Source organism: Trichoderma breve, chromosome 4 (assembly GCF_028502605.1).
Source record: "Trichoderma breve strain T069 chromosome 4, whole genome shotgun sequence".
NCBI classification, from domain to species: domain Eukaryota; kingdom Fungi; phylum Ascomycota; class Sordariomycetes; order Hypocreales; family Hypocreaceae; genus Trichoderma; species Trichoderma breve.
Window position 1 is genome coordinate 2,131,850 of NC_079235.1, and position 20,324 is coordinate 2,152,173.

Below are 20,324 nucleotides of genomic sequence, written 5' to 3' on the forward strand. Positions count from 1 at the left end.
TGTGTCTATCAAACACTAGCTCACTCAGTAGCTCTTTTCTTCTTGCATTGACTTGTTCCGCCTTTGCGTGTTGGAGAGTCTCACGACTCTAGCTTTTGGAACGATACTGTTGCATACCTATGGCTTGATTTAGCGCGTGGCGGCTGATGGTTTCAAGATGGCTGATTGACAGGCTTTCACGCCATTCATTGTCACGAGTCAATGAAGGAACAATATTCATTACATTCGACTTAGGAAGAATGCATTTATATATGGTGATGGGAAAATAAGAACCCTCTTTGAGACTTAATAAACAGGGAACGCTCCTTGAATGCATCTCTTTGTTCATAAGTTATCCCATGGCCGTAGATATACTTTATGATGTGACTTGAGTCTGTCAGCTGTGTGATGCTAGTCAGATGAGGCGTCGTCGATCGTTTTAAAGGGGGCTTGGAATGGCATGCCGGAATGGATACTGTCTTATCTGGCATATTTCAACGCGACGTAGTATTTTTGCCTTTTGTCTTGCTGATTCTCTCTCTCTCCTATTCATAATTATATAGTTTATTTACGAAACCAGATCGTTTGAGAAGAATAAAGGCCTTGCAGCGTTATCAGACAGCAGCAAGAGAGGAAGTCAAGAAAACACAAGCCAATTAAACAGATATGATCGGATTGGCATACCCAGGATTCATCGTCCCCATCCCCAACGTTGACGAATACAACGACTTCGTAACGACTCTCCCGCTCTCGTCATCCATCAAACGAAGATTCTCCACGTCAAACAGCAGCAAGTCTTTCCAGAACGCAGTAGAGCCCGCGCGGCCAAATAGGACAGGCGTGATGAAGAGGTTGCGCTTGTTGGTTGATGAGAGGATTCGTTTGAAGAGGGGATATGTGTCTCTGCAACGGGGGTGAAGTGACTGCTTGTACTTTTGGTATTTATTTTTTGGGTGTTGGTGTTCTGGGTGCTCTTGGTATGTGGACTTGGCTTTAGGACATAGATGGGATGAAGGTAACTGATCGAGTTTTATAGGGGACATCATCTATTCCGATTCGATTCAATTCGATTCGAGAACTTGAGCTCTTTGACAGAGTAATAATGATACGCATGACGACTTGAAGCAAGATTAACGACTTTGGTGATGGATACTCGGTGATGGATCATGAATAAACAAAGGGGGAACTCTCAGCTGCCGAATGGTTTCTATAATTAAACCATTTGTTTCGTTACTACCGCGTATATATGATCACTATGCATGCCATACATTGCCCAATACAAGCCTATCTGAGCCTTTGCGCTACATTTTGTGTAAACCTTCCAGTTTCCCTTCCTATACTCCATAGTCATATGGCAGACATGCCTTCCTGCTGCCGTGTTGATACCTCATAAAACATATGTGACAAAGTAAGTTGCCTCAACAGATCACATCTAGCTGCGTGCCCACAGCAACAAGTCAAACAAATCATGGCCCAAGGCCTAAATTTCAAGCTTCTCCAACCCCTCTCCAGCTTCATCGACTCTCGTATTGGCGCCTTCGCCAGCGGCCCCTGTCTTCTTGGTGCGCTTCTTGCGTTTTGCCGTGCCCGTAACAGCGGGAGCTTCTTGCACCCATCGCGCAATTGCACTGGCGCGGTCTGTCATGAGGGGGTAGTCTCTACCGTCATCGGCGGACCAGCGGCGCGACGTGATATCAGTGTCAGTAGCATCCTCCTTGAGATCTTCGGCCACCCATACATGCATCGGCTTGTCTGTGCCATTTGTGCCATTCAAGGCGTCTGGACCGTTTGGACTTATGCTTGTTCCCGGGCTTGGTTTAGGTGTGGTAGCGGTGCCATTGGAAGGCTTGCCTGAAATGACAGCGTCATTCCGCTGAGCACGCTTCTCGTGGGCTTCGATGGCTGCGCGGAATGATGCTTCGTCAGTAACGCGCTCATCATCAAGGGCATCCAATATCGCTTGCTCGCGGATGAGCTCTCTTCGCCGCTTTTCTTCTTCGCCGGCAGCGTCAGAGGACATGCCGTTGATAAGTGCTGCTGCAGCAGAAGCGGCCCTGCCGGCCGAAATCACAGCTGTCTGGGCCTGGTTGTGAGAGTGAATACATGTATGATGGCCACAACATGGCTCATCGTCGTATATGGGCAGTGGAGCAGGGGAACACAGAGTGTCCCACGAGGAACTGAGGGAAAGCCAGTTTTCAGTACGATGGATGACTTCTGCCCAGTCGGCTCGCGCAGGAGACCGGTTCGCTTGAAAGATGGGATACCCGTCGGCAAGCCTGATGAGACGGGCAACCATGTAAGCATGCCGTTGGATCTCTTTGGTGGAGGTCTGGGCGAGGCAATGGGCAAGGAGAAGAGAGTGTAATGCGTCGGCGAGTAACGGGTGATATGTCACACACTCGCATACCGCAGCTGCTTTCGTCGATAACAGCTCTTTCGGAGACTGGTATGAGTCGTGCTTTACCACGGCCTGAGACGGATACGGTGGGAGATCGGTAGGGGGAACAGAGCGAAAGAGGTCGGATAAGGGGTAGACTGTGTGTGACTCTGTCCAACTGCTCGAGTCAATGGCCCTTGAGCTGCGCATGCCGTGCGCGACTAGGTTAACACGGTCGTTAAACTCCTTGGCTGCTTTGGCGGGGAGATTGGGTGAATAATCAAAGTGTGAGATGAATGAAAGGAAGTCCTTGATGGCGCGCTTAGCAAATGTCTTGACCAATTTCCGCGACTCGGCCTGCTTTCGCGCGCCCTCCTTGTTTGGCTCGGGAGAGTTTTTGCCGCTGGCCTCTGCTCCCGCATCGCCATCGTCTGCTTCCCTAGCCATAGATTGCTCATTGGCCTGATTAGATGGCGGTGTTGGTATGCTATCCAGAACATGTTCGGTAGCCATTGTTAGATACACTGATGCTCTCTGAAAGTATAGCTGCGCTTCAAAGCTGCTAGGTTGATCCTTCTCTGACAAGATGATATCATGGGGCCGTCTCCTGGCTGTGCGTTGCGTCTCCCCAACTTGCATCTCCTCCTGGTTGGGACCATGAGACCTGCGAACGAATTGCGATATAGACAGAGCGTGTGTCAGATCGAAAATGGCGCCGTCAAAATCCTCCTTGAATATCTTGACAGTTGCGCGAGTTCGCAGCACCTCTGGTTCAGTGGGCCGGTCCTCAATGATATCCGTCAGAGGCTGCAAGCTCGTCGATTCGGCCATTTTCCTTGACGGTATCTTTTCATGGAAAAAGTGCACATACTTGGCGTCGGAATCCTTGGGGCTGCGCTGCAGCACAAGGCTGCCCACATCCTCCAGCGGCGAGGCGCCCTGCATCGTCGCAACGCTGCATGCGATTTCGTCCAAGCGATACGCCCGTCCCAGCTTCTGGCTGGCCTGCTCTCTCATTCGGAATTTGCGCTCTCTGCTCAGTTTTCCGCCATGGACTGGCGGCGCACCCAGCCCGTGCGAGCCCATGGCCGACGATATGCTTGGAAAGCCACCATTGACGTTGGTCAGAGTTGGTGAGGCGATGTCGCTAGCAGCCCTCACAGCAAGATTGGTAGCTTCGTCGACAAGCCGTCGCACCTTGACGAGATCGAAGAAGGAGGCAGCATCGATGGGCCTCGGCGCGGGAGTGTTGTAATTGATGTTGGCAAGGGTCTCGAGCAGCTCAAAGGGCATTTGCAGCCACGGTCCGTGATACGCAGAGATGTGGCGCCAGTGCCTATTTACCAGATCAAGGTCAGCGAAAGAGCTTGCCAAAAACAAACGATGGTAAAATCATATAAAAAACGGATTGCCATACACATACTTGTTGCGACAGATGACGAGCGAGGGTGAAATGGCCGTCGTTGGAGCCGCATGGGGAATTCTAGATCTCGGTTTAGGACCTGAACTTGACGATGCCTGAGACGCTTGCGCCGTGGCCGATGGCACAGACGGTTGACTTGCACTCCCACTGTCCAGCGAAGCCTCTTCACCCAATGTCTGTCTCACCTTCTTCTTCGCCATGATGATGTTTTTTGAGTGCCCCGGAAGTTCTACCTCCTTGGCATGGTCGAGCACCTCGTGCAATCTCCGATGGACGGCAGAAAGTCAACAAGACGTGGGGTGGTGGAGTAGCTAGGAAGAGATCGATAGGAACCGATTGGCGATGCTAGAAAGAAGATGCTGGTGTTGAAGGAAAACTATTAGCAGGGGGAGAAGAAAAACAATGATGAGAGAAAAAAAGGCTAGAGGATCATGCGTGCTGCAATAGAGGCTTCAATCCTAGAAATTCTACAACAGAAATTCAGAAGGGGAAAAACAAAGAAAGAAAAAAAAAGTTGCTATGATGACAGTGCCAAATGCAGGTGCCGATGGTGGCTGCCAGTGGTCGGAATCCCAATCACGTGAAGCTAACCTTTTGAGTTGCGATTGAGTTTGAGCTCAACTTTGTTTCTGATAATCTGAACACTTTTGATTTCTCTACTTCCTTCATACGATTTTTGTTCCTTGGCTGTCCAACAACTTGGAGCCAGCCCAATTTATAATTCTTACAACCGGTATTCGTACACTTTTCCTCCTCTGAGCGGCCCAAACAAGCGGGCCTTCGCTACTGTTTTATGAGCTGTCACTGCATGTGCGCTTTGGAAGCAAGGAGAAGAGCATAACAAGAAACTATTGGCAGACAGTTATCGTTTGCCTGCATGGGGGCGCTGCAAGGCCAACCAGCCTCATTTTTAACAGTTGCCCTGCCTTTACGGACCAATGAAGCACGCAGAAGGAGATTAAAAATGTAACCATGTATTAGTGAATTCTTTTTTCCTTTTTCCTGCTGCTTGCTGTTGTTCAGCCGCTTCCCGCTAACCAGAAGCCCGCAGCATGTTCCCACCCCAACCATTTGAAAAGGGAAATGAAATTCGGATGTCTACCTGAATCTACTTAAAGAGCCAGCTCAAAAAAGCAAAAAAAAAAAAGTCTATCATTAAATGTGTATGAGAAGAGAAAAGAAGAGAAAAGACGCACATATTCAGCTCCGTACCTACTCACTCTCGTACCGGGCCTATCCCTTCTAGTATCTCACAGGGAGAAGAACATGACAGCAACAACGCCAGTCAGCAAAGAAAAGACGGACACTCTATTACCTGAAGCAGCTCCTGGGAAAGGAGCAATGGATGACGTGGCACTTGTAGTGATCTCAGGAGGGACGGTAGCATAGCTGGTCGAAGTGATCGTGACGACGCCGGTGAGAGTGGCAGCACCTGTAGGAGAGACACTTGTGCTGTGGTGAGAGCCGGTGGTGTAATGGGTTCCCGTGGGATGGTGATGACTTGTGGTGTTCTGAGCGCCAGTGACATTATGAGGAAAACCGGTAGCAACGGGGCCATGGACCGAATGATGAGCACTGGTGGCTGTATGCGACTTTGTGGCAGCACTCGACACCGGCAGCTTGGCAAAGTTGGCGCACGTCAGCCGTGTCTTGTTCGCATAATGGACGACGATTGATCGATTGCCAAAGAAGGCCGGGTTGTCGGGCGAAAGAGAGGTGTAGAGGTCAAAATACTCGGCCACGAACGGATCCGAGGTGATCTTGCCATACTTCCCACTCAAATCACCGACCTGACAACTCTCGGGCTTGGTAGCATCACAAGCAGGCGTCTCGCCACGATGATACGGGTCCAGATGAGCCAGGGTGCTCGTACAGTTGCCATTGGTAGCCGGCTCTTCGTGGATGTGGTACACTGCATACAAGGGGGTTTGGTTAGCCACTCTGACGCCGTCGCATCACCTTTGACCAGGGAAGCAAAAGAAGCAAACAAAAACTCACTAAAGGGGCCACCGCTTTTGGGGAAGTTTTCGAATTGGACTCTGAACCTGACGCCCTTACCGCCAGGAGCAGCCACGGCGGAAACAGAGCCCTTGACGTTGCCGGCCAGATCAGCGCCGGCGAAGAAGGGCTTTTTGGGTAGAGTCGCCTTGTATTCGACGCTTTGAGGATTGCCGGTTACGACGGGGGCATCTTTCTCTGCAACGCAGCTCGACACTGCGAGAGAAAGAATAGCAAAAATTCCAGAGGCGCGCATTTTGGAGGCTGAGAGAGAGACAGATGATCGTTGTCGGTAATGTAACGAATGATATCAAGTATTATTGGGATAACTTGGATAATTTGGATAACTTGGCGCTGTTGGCCATATAAGTATGATGCGATAAATGAAGAGACAAAGAAGAAAGTGGCAAAACAGCCAGGTGAACAGGGAAATGCCAAGCAATTGTATATCTGAACAAGAAGACGAACAAGGAGACAAGCAAGCAGAACATGAATGAACGTCAAAGCAAGGTAAAGGGCAGACAGTTCAGAGACAGCTCTTGCTCGAGACATTCAGGGCATCCCATCCTGACCAGAATCCATGCACGTACCTGACTTTCGAGTCCAAGCCCTTTCGTCTCTTCCCACCCTCGGTAGCAAATAGTGGCAGACAAGGTTACTTGGAGGACGGGATTGTAGCGAAGTGAGACAGCAATCGATGGTCTCGTTTTCGCTTCGTGGTCGATGAACAGGGCTGTTTGCGTCCTTGATATACTGCTAAATGGTCCGACCTATGACCCGGTATATTCTCGACGAAAATGAAATAAAAACGTGAACTGTTTGTTTGCCTGTTCGTTTGTTCAAAATCTGTTGGTAGCCGGCTCCCACAGAAACACACACTCGTACACAAGAAATGAAAAGAAAGGGACCTTGCAGCAGCAACAACAACAAAGAGAGATTGGAACACAAAGGTGTTGTTACATCTACCACCCATTCATTCCCTTTTATATTCCCAGGCCTCACATCAGCACTGCCATTGTTTCACACCCATTCGCAGCCAAAAAATACATTCTCGATTGCCGGCTTCCGGTCTGCGCCCATAGCCTGCCTACCAGTGAAAAATAGTACCAGTACATTGCCCCCAAACGTTGCGAGGCCACGACGGCTGGTTGGGCGGGCGAGGGCAGCCGATGCGACTCGAGATTTGCGCAAGGGAGCCCCCCCTGGCTGGACGAGATTGATAGGCGGCCAGCCGAGCCGTGATGCGACACTGGGTGGGCCAGCTCAGCCTAAAAGTGCTTCCTTTAGACAGGGATGAGTGTGTGTTGTAAGTACAGAAGCAGCAGCCGCATAAACCCGTGTTTCTCTACTGTATATTTGTAGTCGTATTTTGGAGTATGTAGTAGTGAGTAGTGGCTGTGTTGTCTGTTGCCGTTGCTTAGAGGGAGAGTACATGTAGGTTGCCTCTCTACCACGCCTTACGTTGGCAACGGCACTTACACCAGTGTAAGATGGATTTCGCCGCGAATATTTCGACCATCTCGCCTCGTCCACCTTGTGAAACAAGCAATTGCAGCTTCGCCACTAAGCTCTGCTAACAACCATCCTCTTCCAACGATTTTCATGGATTTTGTACGACCATAAGCCTGGATTCATACCTAGGCATCCTTCTCAGCCCCATCAGAGCCTACCAGCACTCACCCTCCCTCTACCTCTCCCCGTCTCATTCGCACGCGGTCAAACGAAACACGGCCAATGCAAGAAACATCAAAACAGCCCAGTAGATCAAATAGACGCATATAAATTCGCTGCTAATAGAAAATATCTCGTTTCAAAGTGCCGCATCTCCGAAGGGCTTGGGCTCTTATATACAAGTACGGAGTACTAGGGCGCTGGGCGCTTAAAGATGGGCGAGGCCGCCATTTCCGCGCGCCTACCAACCGGAGTCCAGTATAGCAGCCCGAAACCTCGCCGCCTAACATCCAAGGCCGCAAACTCACCTCAAGCACCGCGCCGGCGTATTCTCGGATAGCTCCCTCACCCGTAACTTTGGCAGGTACCTAGGTAGTTGCGCCATTGGAATCTCGAAGCTACGCAACTCTGCATATTCGCCAGCCTCGGAGAACACAACAAAACTACGGAGCTTTTACACGAGGCTCTTTTGGTGTGTCCATTCTCTCACCTCTCCTTTTTTCCTTTTTGCTCCTCTTCGCTTCTCGTTTTTACTTTCCTTCCGAAGGAGAATCGCCGACGTCTTCCGATTCGCGTGTTTGCACTCGCACGCCCCCAATTCGCCCATCATGAAGCCCGTCGTTAGTTCAATGCAAGCTTGGTCGTGGTACGTCGGCATACAGTTTCCGTCTCTCGCGGAAACAGCTCCTCAGAAACAGCGAGAAGCTTTGATAGAATGAAGTTCAAGCTAACGATTGTTCTCGTGGTTCCCAACAGCACCGTCATCTCCTTCTTCGCAATCATCATCCTCAGCGTCCTCGCCCTCCTCTACCGCTCCAACCACGAGCAGCTCATGGGCAGCACCAACGACCCTACCGACGGCAAAGCCGTCTCTCGCACCGTCTTCACCGCCGTCTTCGTCTATATCGTGCGTTTCTTCTCTCGAACTTCGAACCGGGTGGCTCAAATGTTCTGGTTTTTGCTAATGTTGCTCAGGGATTCTTTGTGTTTTGCGGTCTACAGGGCATGCTCCACGTCCGAGAGAATAGAAGGGGCGCCATTTCTTTGTGAAACCGAGCGGATCATTACGACGAAGAGCAGGCAGCAAACGGGCGTTTTTGGAAGTCTTTTCTTTTCTTTTCTATGGTCATTCGATGTTTGCTTCTGGCCTGATGCGAGTGTTATTTTTTCTTTCCCAACTGGCGGAGGATTGCATTGGGCGAGATGGTTGTACGGTACGAGGCTGAGCAGTACAAGCCTGCCGGGTGTAACATGATAGGGGAAAATGAATATTTTGCTGTTCATGCCATTAGATTATATGGGGGTCCTCTCAGCTGATTAATCTATGAAAACCAGCTTCTTGTTGATCGAATCACTTTATATAATATCAAAGTTTGAGATTATCATCGTGTATGATTCTAGCATGAGCTCAATTTTGACCTCATTGCGACACCAAGGAATTGACTTGGTGGAGTGCCTTTTTCAAAGGTTGCTGAAGTAGCTTGATAGAATCAACATGTCAGCTCAGTTCTCAACGGTAGCTACTGAAGTGAGCATTTGCAAAAATGAAGAGTTAGTTCATCATGTAGGTTTGCTGGCACGGCACACAAAGTAGACATGAGCACAAAAGCAACGTTGCGCTTTATCATAACACAAACTCGAGCTCCATAGAAGTCATACTTGTGTCGTGAACTGGTCAGCATCGTGGAGTATCAGCAGCATCACAAAGTAAGAGAAATGAACGCCGGACCAAAGCAAGCAAGAGAGAAAAATTCTATTTTCATGGCTCGCTGAGCGTAAGATTACACACAGGGCAGTTCCGCCGAGATGGCAAAAGCTGCTGTAGTTGTCGTTGACCATCGGAAGAGTTGATCATATAATGAACATGCATACCCCCAACACGGTAATTGAGCATTTTGCCCGCTACGTCGACACCCTTTTTTTTCTTCCTTCAACTCCTTCCTTGGTTTCGGGCGTGCTTCGTCGGGTGTATGATTCATCTTGTTTCAAGAAACATTTATTTCAGCTTGGACCACAGCTTAGGGGCGGCGCATGCGGTAGCGCAGTGAGCAAGGTGGAAGACTAAAGAGCTCAAGTCAGCCATCAGAACATATAAACATCGTGAGTCATAAATCATAATGATCAAGTCGCCGTGCAGCACTCTTGCGATTCATGACAAACAATGGGGGAGTATGAGTGAGCCACGTACACTCCTCGACGCAATCCTCCTTGGCCTCGCCCTCGCTCTCCTGCTGGTGGACTCGCTCAACGCACTCGTCGAAGTGGTGCTTGGCGGGGGAGCACTGGGGAGAGTTCTTGCACTCTGGAAAAACACTCCGTGTCAGCAAATAGCGCCCATAAGAAAGACAATTGTCGCCAGCATCCGGATGCGCATGAAAAGCGGAAATGCCTCGCCCCGCACCGCGGCCGCCGGTTTCTCTCCAAGACGACATTGCGCAAAAAAAGAACAAGACGGGATGGAGGCAATTGACGAACCTTCCTCGAGCTCCTCCTTGGGGTCCTTGATCTCCTCCTCGTCCTCCTCTTCCTCTTCCTCCTCCTCTTCCTCGGCGGCGGGTTCCTCCTCGGGCTCGTCCTTGGACTCCTCTACGCTGGCCTCGGGAGCCTCCTGTGGTGTCAATCAGCCCCAAGATCCATTGAAAACTGAGCTCTCATGTAGGAATGGGACTACACTTCGACAGCGCAGAGCCATTTGACCGCTCATCCTGTTTTGCCACAAAATGACAACAAGGCCAAATGGCTGCAGAGCTGCCCAAGTGTATTTTTTCCGGTCCTTCATGCCGCACACATCCCACCTACCTTGGGTTCCTCAGCCGGAGCTTCGGCCTCCACAACACTCCATGGCGTCACCGCCTCAACAATCTCGGAGAAAGCGTCCCAGATACCCATTGCGATGGTTTGGCGAGTGGTGATGTCGCCGTGTGATCGGTTTCCGTGTGCGGTATCGTACGGTTTTGGGTGAGCGTATTGGCAGATCGGGAGCTGTCGGTCAAATTCGCGAAAAGCTGATCCGGAATTGAGGCATTTTGATTGGCCCGACCCGGCCGGCTAAAGTCACGGGATATGTCACATTACTTTCATCTTTGTCAGCTAAAAACCAGGCAAGCTAGCTGTGGTAGCGTCGGGAGGTTATTGGCAGAGCTGGGGTTGCCCTTTTTGGCTGATCCTCACTCAAGGACTGGGGGGTTTAAGATCTCCGATCAGCTGGGGGGCTGTATCACCCCCTTACATCCACAGCCAGGACAACGGAAGACCTGACGCCGTGTGCAAAGTGAAACGTCAACGAGAGGATATCATACAAGGGTGGGACAGATGCAACGGCTTCAAGTAGTGAATCCCAAAAACAAAAACTGGCATTTCATCAAGCCAGACCCTGCAGCTGTAGGGCCTGGCGGGCTCTAATAAACCCCCTTGTCCATCTGTAATAATAAACCCATGGTTCGAATATAATAGTACTTGTACTTCCGGCGCCATCCAAATCCATCCAAAAGCAACATATTACGGCGACTAAACCGAGCTGTTCAAGTTGGTCCATTCCACAGAGAAGCAAGCGCAAAATCACAACAGAGATTGTTCGTAGTCTCATTAATCGTTTCGCCCAGGCTTGGCTTCGCTACGGAGCACGCAAATTATTCCGTCTACTCTTCTTCGGCACCACGGTCGACCTCGCCACGAATGTGGTCTTCCAGTCGGTTACTGAGTTGCTGGGCTTGCGCCTCGTCGTAGTTTGGCGGCGGCTCGTTGGGAGCACGGCGGCTTGCGGAGCTGTCTGAGCGGTTCGGTGGTGGGACGGCCAGCTGGTCTGACGACGTCGGGTTCTGGCGGCCACCCTCGGCCTCGTAGGCAGGCAGAGGTTCATCTGGAACGCTACCGTCCAGCTCCCTGCGCATTTCCTGGTACTGGAAGAGACGCTCTCGCAGGCCAATGTAAGCCTCGTTGAACTCCATCATGCCGCCATCCGAGAAGGTGAACTTGACCTCAACGCGAGGCAGCTCCGGCGGGATTCCACCGCCTGACACGGGAATGCAGTCTGATTTCCAAACCCATCCCCACCACATGGACGAGGAGGTGGTTGAGTCTTGGAACTTTAGGATGGGAGCGCTGAAGGATTCGAACTTTGGCTCCTGGGTTGGCTTTGCCGGGAGGTAGATGATCTGCCAGGCACATTAGCATACACAGGCGCCCAGGCCATACGGAGTCGTTTTCAAAAGGCTTCACCAACCCGCTTGCTGGTTAGGAAAAGCGCTCCCTTGTCACTCTTGCGCTGGAACGGGACGCAGCGAGCTCTTAGCTCCGGGGGGACAGACAGTTCGCATGATATGCGCGAATCGAGCTTGTACAGGATTGATTCATTCTGCAGCTTCACGAATCCGCCCTGGTTGAGCATTACCCAACTATCGGCATTGTCAGGATCGATCGGCCGCGGGGGAGGTGCGCTCGTGGCGCTCGGGATAAGATAGTCATGAGGATTGTTCATCGTGGGGCGGGGCCCAGGCACATGGTTCCATGAACCTCTGGGCTCGACAGCGGGGCAGAAGGAAGCCGTTGACCAGAACAACTTTCTGGCAGGCGAGCAAAAGGCAAACGAAGCGGAACAGACGTGATGATGGAGGAGGTGGATATGGACAGGTAGGCAAGGCAAGGTCAAGACAAGGCAAGACAAGGTAAAGGAGAGGCTCGGCAGAAGAGAGAGGACCGGAGACGAAGCTAGCTTGCTCCTGTATAGGAAGGCAGACGAAGACGGGCAAGAATAAGAAGAGAGAAGGGGGAAGACGAGAGAGGAAGGAGAGTGATGAGAAGATTAAATAGTCTGGAGGACTCGAGCCAGGCGACGTTGAAGCCGCGCCAGCTGCAATGATTGGGAGGCACCGGACGACAAAGATGGAAAGGGGACAGTGAACAAGAGATGCAGCAGGATGGGGACAAGGGAAACGAGAGAAAAGAGACGGGACGACGGCGGCTCGCGAAGGAGGCTTACTTTATTGACATTGTTTTTTTTTTTCTCTCCGACAAGGGTATTCGAGCAAACCCTAGCTCCTATCCGGATCGCTGGGCTAGAGCAGCTCGATGGACCGTCCACGTACAGGCACGCCGTGCAGCAGCAGTGCAGCCGGTGTGTTCTATGTCTGTCCTGTCCTGTCCTGTCCTGGGCTGGGCTGGCAAGCTGGGAGGTGCTGGAGCTGGTACTAGCAGGAGATCTCGCAAGCGTCTTCGACAGACCCTGTTCAATGTCTGTTGCCAGTGTGGTGGGGCCGGCGCAGGCGCTCAACGTTGGGCGGCCCAAACGGGGGAGAAGAAGGCGACAGGACCAAAAGAGGAGAAGGGGAAGGGAAAAAAAGAGTGGCTGGGGGTGTGGGCGTTGGAAGCGGTTGTGACGAGACGACCAGAAGCAAAAAAAATGGAAAAAAAGCGACGAGTGAGTGAGGAGAAAGGCAAAAGACGGAGCCAGAGAGGGGTGTGGGGGGAAAGAAACTGCACAGCGGCGCCTGGGTCTTGGATGCTGCTGTGTAAGGTGATCTGTCAGGCGGCAGGCTGGAGAGGACGGGCGTATGTAATCCGCGGCGCGGCTGGTGCTAATTCGGGGCACAAGACGAGTTGAGCGTGCAGTAATCCATTAACATTGATGGACAGTTTGAATTTATTGAAGAGTACGAGTACATGCTTGGTGCCTGTACAGGTGATATGAGTGCTCGTACGTATGGACTCTACTTGGTATTCACGAAAACTCCCTCTTCGTCGAAAGATAGACTGAATCAGTGTTGGGGCCTGCACAAGTCATTGATGGGAATTATCTGGCCTGGCTGGAGCAAGGATCCCGAGCTATCCACAAAAGATGCACACGGAAAACGGCGCAGCTAGGTACGGCAAGCATCTTGGCGGATTCTCGCTGGCACTAGCACCAAAGGATCTTGAGCAGCAGTGTTAGTCTACAGCATCAATTGAGTTGTCTGTCTTGTTGTGACAACTTAGATGTTCGATGCTGCTCGTACATGCATGCTTGCAGAGACAGAGTCGCAAGTACATGTACACTCCATGCCTTGGACACGAGTTGCTTGATGCTCTGGATGGGCACCAAGTTCAATGCTGTAAAGGGTGCATAATCATTACCTTGACACCATTTCATTGCAATCCAGCTCCAGGCAGATACATAGATTTCTAGTATGAGTAGATTAGTAGATGCCGGACTCTGCCGTAGCTCGCCTGTCGCAAACAATTGACGACTCGCCTTTTAACCAAGGGTGCTACCAAAGTCCGGGTACAGGACAAGGCAGGGCCCCTTACCGCCTCCACTTCTTTAATAGCGGCTGAGAGGGTACTAGCCTTAGTGCCTGTCCAAGGATCCATCGCCAGCATCGAACCTTGCTGCGTTCCACCGACTTGTGTCCGTCTTCCTTGCTGTTGCTGGACTGAACTGTACGGGACAGTAATTGCTTCTCCGTGACACTAGCAGGCAGACGGATCATCAATCCAATCAATTGGCCCTTGGTAAGTAATGCCTGCTCGAAAAGACGGACCCCCCCTCTCCCGCTGCTGTTGCGACAAGAAGCGACCGGCCGTACACTCAATGGCTCAATCTGGCGATAAGATGCTGCGACGGTAGTGAGTGCGCATGTGGCATATGACAGCCCTGGAGCATATTTGATCTGCTGCTCTCCAACTCGGCCAGCAGCGGCCCATTGAGTGCTGAGAGGAATCCCATCTCCATCCCTGCCCGTCGCACAACACCTGCTCAAGTGCAAAATAGCAATTGACATGTAATAAAATACTGACACCAAGGCTCCATTGTCTCCCACCTATCGGCAGCGTGTACCACCTCTCACTGCCTTGGCTGCTCCATCGACCATGACTCAGCAACAGCCCAATTTGCCCACAAGCAAAAGCACACAGCCAAGATGGGCAATGTTGATACACTCTCAGGACTAAGAAGCAAGGTGCTCCATACGGAAGTGACTAGCAATGCTCAATCTTCTGTATAAAGCATAGCCCTGACAGCTCAGACCGACACCGCGAGCGGCTGCATGTGGTCAGCTCCCCTCTCCTAAAACACTTCGGCCCTGGTACCTACTTCGTACCTTTGCTAGCAGATTAGCGCCTGCAGGACAGCCACGCTTCTACTCCTCCCGGCTTCCATAGGCCAGGGCTAGGGGGACCGGCCCCATAGCTCGTTTCTGCCCGCCACTATAATGGCTGGGGACTGCTGATCAGTCGATAGGCCTGTACAACCTTAATTCGATTCTCGCCGTTTGACGACACGCGCTCATGTGTCATCGAAGGCGCGGGCTGTTGGGCATTCTTTTCTTCACCGGTTGCAACAGTCGAGTCTGCCCGTCGTGGAGCTCTCTGCCTCTACATCTACACGCCCCCCTTCCTGACTCGCCTCAATCAGGCGATCTCACCACGGCCAGCAGCCCTTGTACATGAAGGCCCGCGTCTCCGCGACGCAGAGCCTGCATCATCTGGCTCGATGCGCGCCAGCTAAGACTGGAGAACCACGCGGGAGCTAACAGGTGAACGCGCAGCTTGTGCAGCACCTCGATACAAGGATTCTCGTCTTGACAATTGGTCGACTCGCTGGATGGGGGTGGCAGCTGTCGCGTGGCCAATGGCGACTGGTCCTGACCCTGCAAACCATGCCTTTCGGAGTGGTGTCGAGCTTACCCCGTATGTACTCCTTGCATTGCCTAGAGCCTCTCTTTGACTGTTGTCACTTCGAGATGTTCGAATCGGGGATTTACCTTGGGGCGATGGGCGATTACTCCGAAAGGTTAGTCAAGTGTTCAGGGGGATTTAAAGAGGCGGGGGGGAAAGGGGGCGTGTTTGGGAATAAAGTCTGGGGGAGACGATCACACATGGCATCAACCTAGACAGCACGGAGTTAAAAGTAACAATGGCCAACGGACCCGACTCGCCGGCTCTGCGGCTGTTGGCTCCATTCTCCTCGTGACATTGCAACTCCAACTCTCCCGTACAAAAAGCATTCGGTAATACATGCCACCCAGATCGAGGGGGGTATGAGTAACGGTGGCAGTGGCAGCACCCGGGGCCTTGCGATACGATACTTGCATATGCATGTCCAGCTAATGAGACATCCATCGAATGTCCTCGTCATATTATCTGTGCTGTGCGTTCGTCACCTTGCCAATCGTTGTGGAGGCCATTCGGGCACACTCATGTCCGCAAACGGCGAATTGCATGGAAAAGCATCGAATGAGCGGCAGCAGCAACTTGGCTTTGCAGAGCAGATGGGGGGAAGAATAAGAATAGCAACAATGGGCTAAATGACGGTGGGCACACGAGATGCGAACTGACATACTGTGTATCCCTCAAAATCCTGATTTGGGCTGCATATGCTTTTTGGTTGCCCTGGCTAGTTGGCGACGGGGGGCACAGCAGATTTTGTTACGAGATGCTGTGCATGGCCTTCGCGTTACCACCAATGTGTGCCCCGCGCGAAGCACAAGGGCTCCCACGGACTTACTTCCTGGATCCCGGTAAGATGTAGGTGACGTACTATAAGTGTGCAGTTGAGCTTCAGTTGAGGCGAATCAACGCGCCTGGAGCAGCCAACAGCAAGAGTCGGTGGCTTGTCTTTGTATGCGGCTTTGCGTCGTTGAAATGATGGGAGGGGGTCAGAGGAGAAAAAAAGGGGGGGCGCGCGGAGGGGCGGGAGACGGCATGGAAGAGTCTGGAGGCACACGCCCACCACCAAATCGGTCATCGATCTAATGCCTGCCAAGTAGCGTTGATGATGCCGGTCGAGTCTGTGAGAGTTATCCAGTGGAATTATCAGATACAGGCACTGATAACCATCTCTACTGACTGGATACTCTAGGCACCTTATGTACGTTAGTATACATGTGATGTGTTTGAGAAGTCAATGGATTCTTCTTGGAGCCATTGGCCTGCTGCTACGGGGCGTACGACTATCCGTTTCTCCAGATTGCAACATTGATGCCCTCGACGTGGCCCTGGGGTTGGCTGGATCTGCAGTTACATTCAAGCATCAAGCTCTGCTACTCTGCTAGTCCGACTCTGGTATCGGCTGCGCAAGGGTAAGCGAGGCCCCAGCATCCAGCCATTCGGTGACGGCTATTTTCGTTGCCTGCTTCTGCCAGTCTCGTCGCTGTCATTGTGGCAGGCTGTGATTCGCATTTGGGCCCCCCTGTCGCATCTGACGAGTTCAATACATACAGCAGAAAGGCCTTCCCTTGCCTCTTCCGTACAGTCGTGCCTCTGCCCCTCTGGCGCCGGGTCGGAGAGGCTCCGACTGGCCCACGAATCCCGCAGAAGTCAGGCGATATAATGGACGAGATGCTGCTCACTCACACTCGTATATTACAAGTACAAGTAGTTTTTTTTGCTGCAATCGTTGATCGAGATGTCAGAGCTCAATAGTTCCAAGTTCAACAACCTTTGACACCTCATCTTTTTTCGCCGGCTTGTCACGGCATCAGCATCACGTTTCACACAGATCCAGCCCTCAGCCCGCCACCATCTCCCAACGCACATGCTGCTAGCTCACCGGTCACAATAGGGCGCTTCTTCAACCCATCACTTCCCGTCGCTCCCGCCTCCCCTAGGAGGTTTGCTTGTCGCTTTGGCTTCAGCCGACCCTCCATTACCCCTTGCCCTGGCCTCAACTCTGGACGCTGGCTGGAGCGCGGAGAGACGTCGTAGCAAATCGGGGGAGTCGCTTCGTGTCCAGCCTCACCATGCATGTCTAGGATCCTTCACGCGGTTCTCGTATTAACGTTTCCCTGGCGTTCCGCTTGTTCTTATACTGCTGCTGCTGCTTCTGTTGTCACCCATTATTATGCGCCTTCTAAGGAGGGAAATGCACGATCCTGCGATTAGCGTCATCCACGCCCGTCTTCCAGGCAAATTGGTGCGAGAAGGCGACTGCTTAAGGGGGGCCAAGGTAGCACTCCCAGCCTCAGGTGGTAAGTAGTTGTCTGGTCGCTAAGAGAGTGAGCATCAAGCTACTGTATTGTACATGTTCGTATTGTATCAGCCCCACGAGCAAGGTCCTCGATCCCACGTCCAGGCAATTCAGGCACAAACTCTGGATGCAGCTCCCATGGGGCCAACTGTAACCAATGTGGCATCATCTGCAGGACCGATTGCCCGACAACTCTCCAAGCCTATCGAGCCCCCCTCTTCCACCGAATTCAGCCAGAGGGGGATATGCAGAGGTGCTTGTACATGCTGGCCCAGCAGGCCGTACGGGATGGTACGGAGCCTGATTGGGCGGCCCGGGCTATTACGGCGGCTCCCGTTTGAGCTCCTCCGGTCAGGAAGAGAAGAAAGAAATAGCCCCACTGCTGCAACCCCCACCGTGGAACGGCCGCTGGACTCTAGTTTTGCTTAGGGTCTTGTGTCTCGTCAAGGTAGGTTCTTTCTTATTCTCCTTGTCTGTTCTGCAGGCACTGTAGACTCGGAGACTGGGGGAGAATGGAAGAACGAGGACAAGGCATGGAAGCACGGAGAACCTGAGAGACTGGCCATGCCGTCCGTGCTGTGTCTCAGCCATCCCACCAGATGCCGATGGCTGGCTGCTGTGCAACTTCGACTCCTTGTACATGAGTGCTACCTGCAACTTCACTGTATTATTATTAGTAGGCATATAGCCGTACTGTATGGACGCCACATGCAAATGGGACTGGACTGGACTGGCCATATCCACAGCTCCATCCGGTCAACAACTGACGTAGCTCCAATTGACACATGCCGCTTGGCGGACGACAATCAGTGCCGAGCATTGCCCACGGCTCAACTCGACTGGATTCGATTCGACTCGAACTCTCATTGACAAGCTGCTGCGTCTACATGCTAGCTACTACATACTAATAACTGCAATATGTGTTAATATGTCTCATTAGCACCAATTCAGTACAGTCTATCTATATCTTACCTGTACGCGTACTAAGAGTTGTATTCGTACACCTCAGCGCTTCCTCCAATTGCCGCCGCCGCTAGGTATTTCCGCTTCCAGTTCCATGCTTCCCTCAGCCCGCCAACCCTCCATCGCTCCTGCCTGCCCCCCGACCTGCCATCGTTTGCTGGCCCGGTCCTACCTGCCTGCTTTGCCCGCCTGCCTTTCCTACCTGCTTTCCTACTTGCGTCCCTGCGTCCCTGCCTGTCTAGCTTGCCACAAAAAACCGGCCGCCTGAGGCATCATCATCCAGCGTCCAGCCCCCGAAGCAGGCACGAATCATCTGCACCGCTTGCCCTGGTCTGTGGCGACTCGGTCAAGGTAACCCGGCCTGGCCCAGCCTCAACTGCTCATCTCATTTCCACTTCTCCTTCGCATCACCACCGGCCTCAACCCACCCCCGGGCCCTTTGAGTTGGTTGCGCTCACCGACTTATTTCTCGCCCCTCAGGTGCTTCTCATTCGTGCGTCCGCGCTCCGATAACTCGGCCGACTCAGCCCGACTACGGCGAGACAAGCCCCGACACGACAGGACACGACAGGAGAGGAGAGCTCCCTTCAACCAGCAAAGTTGCTGTAAATAGCACCAGACTTGGTGCTGCATATCCCCCGGACCCCGTAGCAGTGGCGGCAGAAGCCTCCGTCAGTTTCCAGCGGCCAGCCCTTGTTTTGATATTTGGGCGGCGTTGGTGTCACATGCCGACGTGAGATCATCCCCCTTCGATAGATATCAAAATACCGGACATCATAGCACACACGCCATGGCCCAGTCCCAGTCGCCGCCGCTTTCCAGCAGCATCATTGCGCAGCTCGAAAAGTACTCGGCGTGTGATATCTCGGACGCCCTGCTGAAGCTCAAAGTTCCCGGCGCGGGCTACATTGCCGACCTCGTAGCATACAGCCCGCAGCAAGCGAGCCAAGCCACTCAGTCACGGGTCACCGTCGCTCCTGTATTCACAGTCTTGTTTGCTCCAAAGGGGCAGCCGGCCGGCCTTAGCGAGGGCGGTGGCAGCCTCCCGCCGCAAAACATCCCCAAGGACGTCCATTGGGCTGATTTGGCCGAGCCTGGCACCTTTGCCGTGCTCAAGCAGCCTCCGGGTCAAACAAACGCAGTCTGCGGCGGCATCATGGCCCTCAGGATGAAAGTGCGCCAGGTAACAGGCATCATCGTTGCCGGAAGAGTGAGAGACCTGGACGAGTTGAGAAGCACCAATCTGCCTGTAAGAACCCCTCACCATCATTCCCCGTTCCCTCCCACAGCCCCCTGCAACCTGATGTGAGCACCCCCTTTCCTTCCTCTTCTTCCTTGGCGCCCTCAACACTCCTTGACACACCTCCCCCCTGGGACGAGCTCTTTTCACCAACCTAAGCTTTGCAGATCTGGGGCTACGGCACCTCCACCGTAGGATCTGGCGGCGGCAGCGTGCCCTGGGCGACCCAGGTGACGGTCCAGGTCAATGGGGTCGACATCAACCCAGGCGACGTTGCTTTCAGCGACCCAGGCAACGGAGTTGTGATTATTCCCCGAGATAAGATCGATCAGGTTCTAGAGCTGTTACCTGGTCTTGTTGCTGCGGATGACAAGGTAAAGGAAGACGTTTTGAAGGGCATGTCGGTCTATGAAGCGTTCAAACTACATCGGTGAGCGTGAGACGAGCAAGTCAGCGGGCTCAGAGCGAGGGTAAGGTAAGTTTTCTTCTGAAATAGTATAGAATATTCAGGGCCTGCCCCTCCCCCCCTTCTACTCTTACCGGAGCATCCTATTTTGGAATAACTTGGTTACGAAAGAAATCTTTAAATCTCATGAGTTGGGAGCAAAGCTTGTTGGCTCAAATTTCGTTAATACCTATAGATGAAGTGGCCCGCAGGCTCAGTCGTGTCATTAATTCATGAACATGCAATCATACAGAAGAACCCTTGCCCCAATGTTTCAACAAAAGA

General features: G+C 52.4%; 6 protein-coding genes across 6 annotated transcripts; 2 read left to right on the forward strand and 4 right to left on the reverse strand.

Annotated features, from left to right (window-relative positions):
- Positions 1-1,459: 1,459 nt before the first annotated feature.
- Positions 1,460-3,982, reverse strand: T069G_06917 (uncharacterized protein; the record flags this gene model as incomplete). Its single annotated transcript, XM_056174127.1, has 4 exons — positions 1,460-2,380; positions 2,447-2,798; positions 2,883-3,695; positions 3,783-3,982. The coding sequence occupies 4 exons, from the start codon at positions 3,980-3,982 to the stop codon at positions 1,460-1,462; spliced, it is 2,286 nt and encodes a 761-aa protein (XP_056027706.1).
- A 1,050-nt stretch (positions 3,983-5,032) lies between these two features.
- Positions 5,033-6,036, reverse strand: T069G_06918 (copper/zinc superoxide dismutase (SODC) domain-containing protein; the record flags this gene model as incomplete). Its single annotated transcript, XM_056174128.1, has 2 exons — positions 5,033-5,694; positions 5,781-6,036. 2 exons carry the CDS (start codon positions 6,034-6,036, stop codon positions 5,033-5,035), a joined length of 918 nt encoding a protein of 305 aa, XP_056027707.1.
- Positions 6,037-8,166: 2,130 nt separating this feature from the next.
- T069G_06919 (uncharacterized protein) lies at positions 8,167-8,501 on the forward strand (the record flags this gene model as incomplete). The annotated part of the gene is made up of 2 exons (XM_056174129.1): positions 8,167-8,358; positions 8,427-8,501. The coding sequence occupies 2 exons, from the start codon at positions 8,167-8,169 to the stop codon at positions 8,499-8,501; spliced, it is 267 nt and encodes an 88-aa protein (XP_056027708.1).
- Positions 8,502-9,447: 946 nt separating this feature from the next.
- T069G_06920 (ubiquinol-cytochrome C reductase hinge protein domain-containing protein) lies at positions 9,448-10,340 on the reverse strand (the record flags this gene model as incomplete). The annotated part of the gene is made up of 4 exons (XM_056174130.1): positions 9,448-9,512; positions 9,640-9,753; positions 9,927-10,059; positions 10,251-10,340. The coding sequence occupies 4 exons, from the start codon at positions 10,338-10,340 to the stop codon at positions 9,448-9,450; spliced, it is 402 nt and encodes a 133-aa protein (XP_056027709.1).
- A 749-nt stretch (positions 10,341-11,089) lies between these two features.
- Positions 11,090-11,928, reverse strand: T069G_06921 (uncharacterized protein; the record flags this gene model as incomplete). Its single annotated transcript, XM_056174131.1, has 2 exons — positions 11,090-11,605; positions 11,674-11,928. The coding sequence occupies 2 exons, from the start codon at positions 11,926-11,928 to the stop codon at positions 11,090-11,092; spliced, it is 771 nt and encodes a 256-aa protein (XP_056027710.1).
- Positions 11,929-19,144: 7,216 nt separating this feature from the next.
- Positions 19,145-20,028, forward strand: T069G_06922 (aldolase/RraA domain-containing protein; the record flags this gene model as incomplete). The annotated part of the gene is made up of 3 exons (XM_056174132.1): positions 19,145-19,318; positions 19,361-19,603; positions 19,762-20,028. 3 exons carry the CDS (start codon positions 19,145-19,147, stop codon positions 20,026-20,028), a joined length of 684 nt encoding a protein of 227 aa, XP_056027711.1.
- Positions 20,029-20,324: the final 296 nt, after the last annotated feature.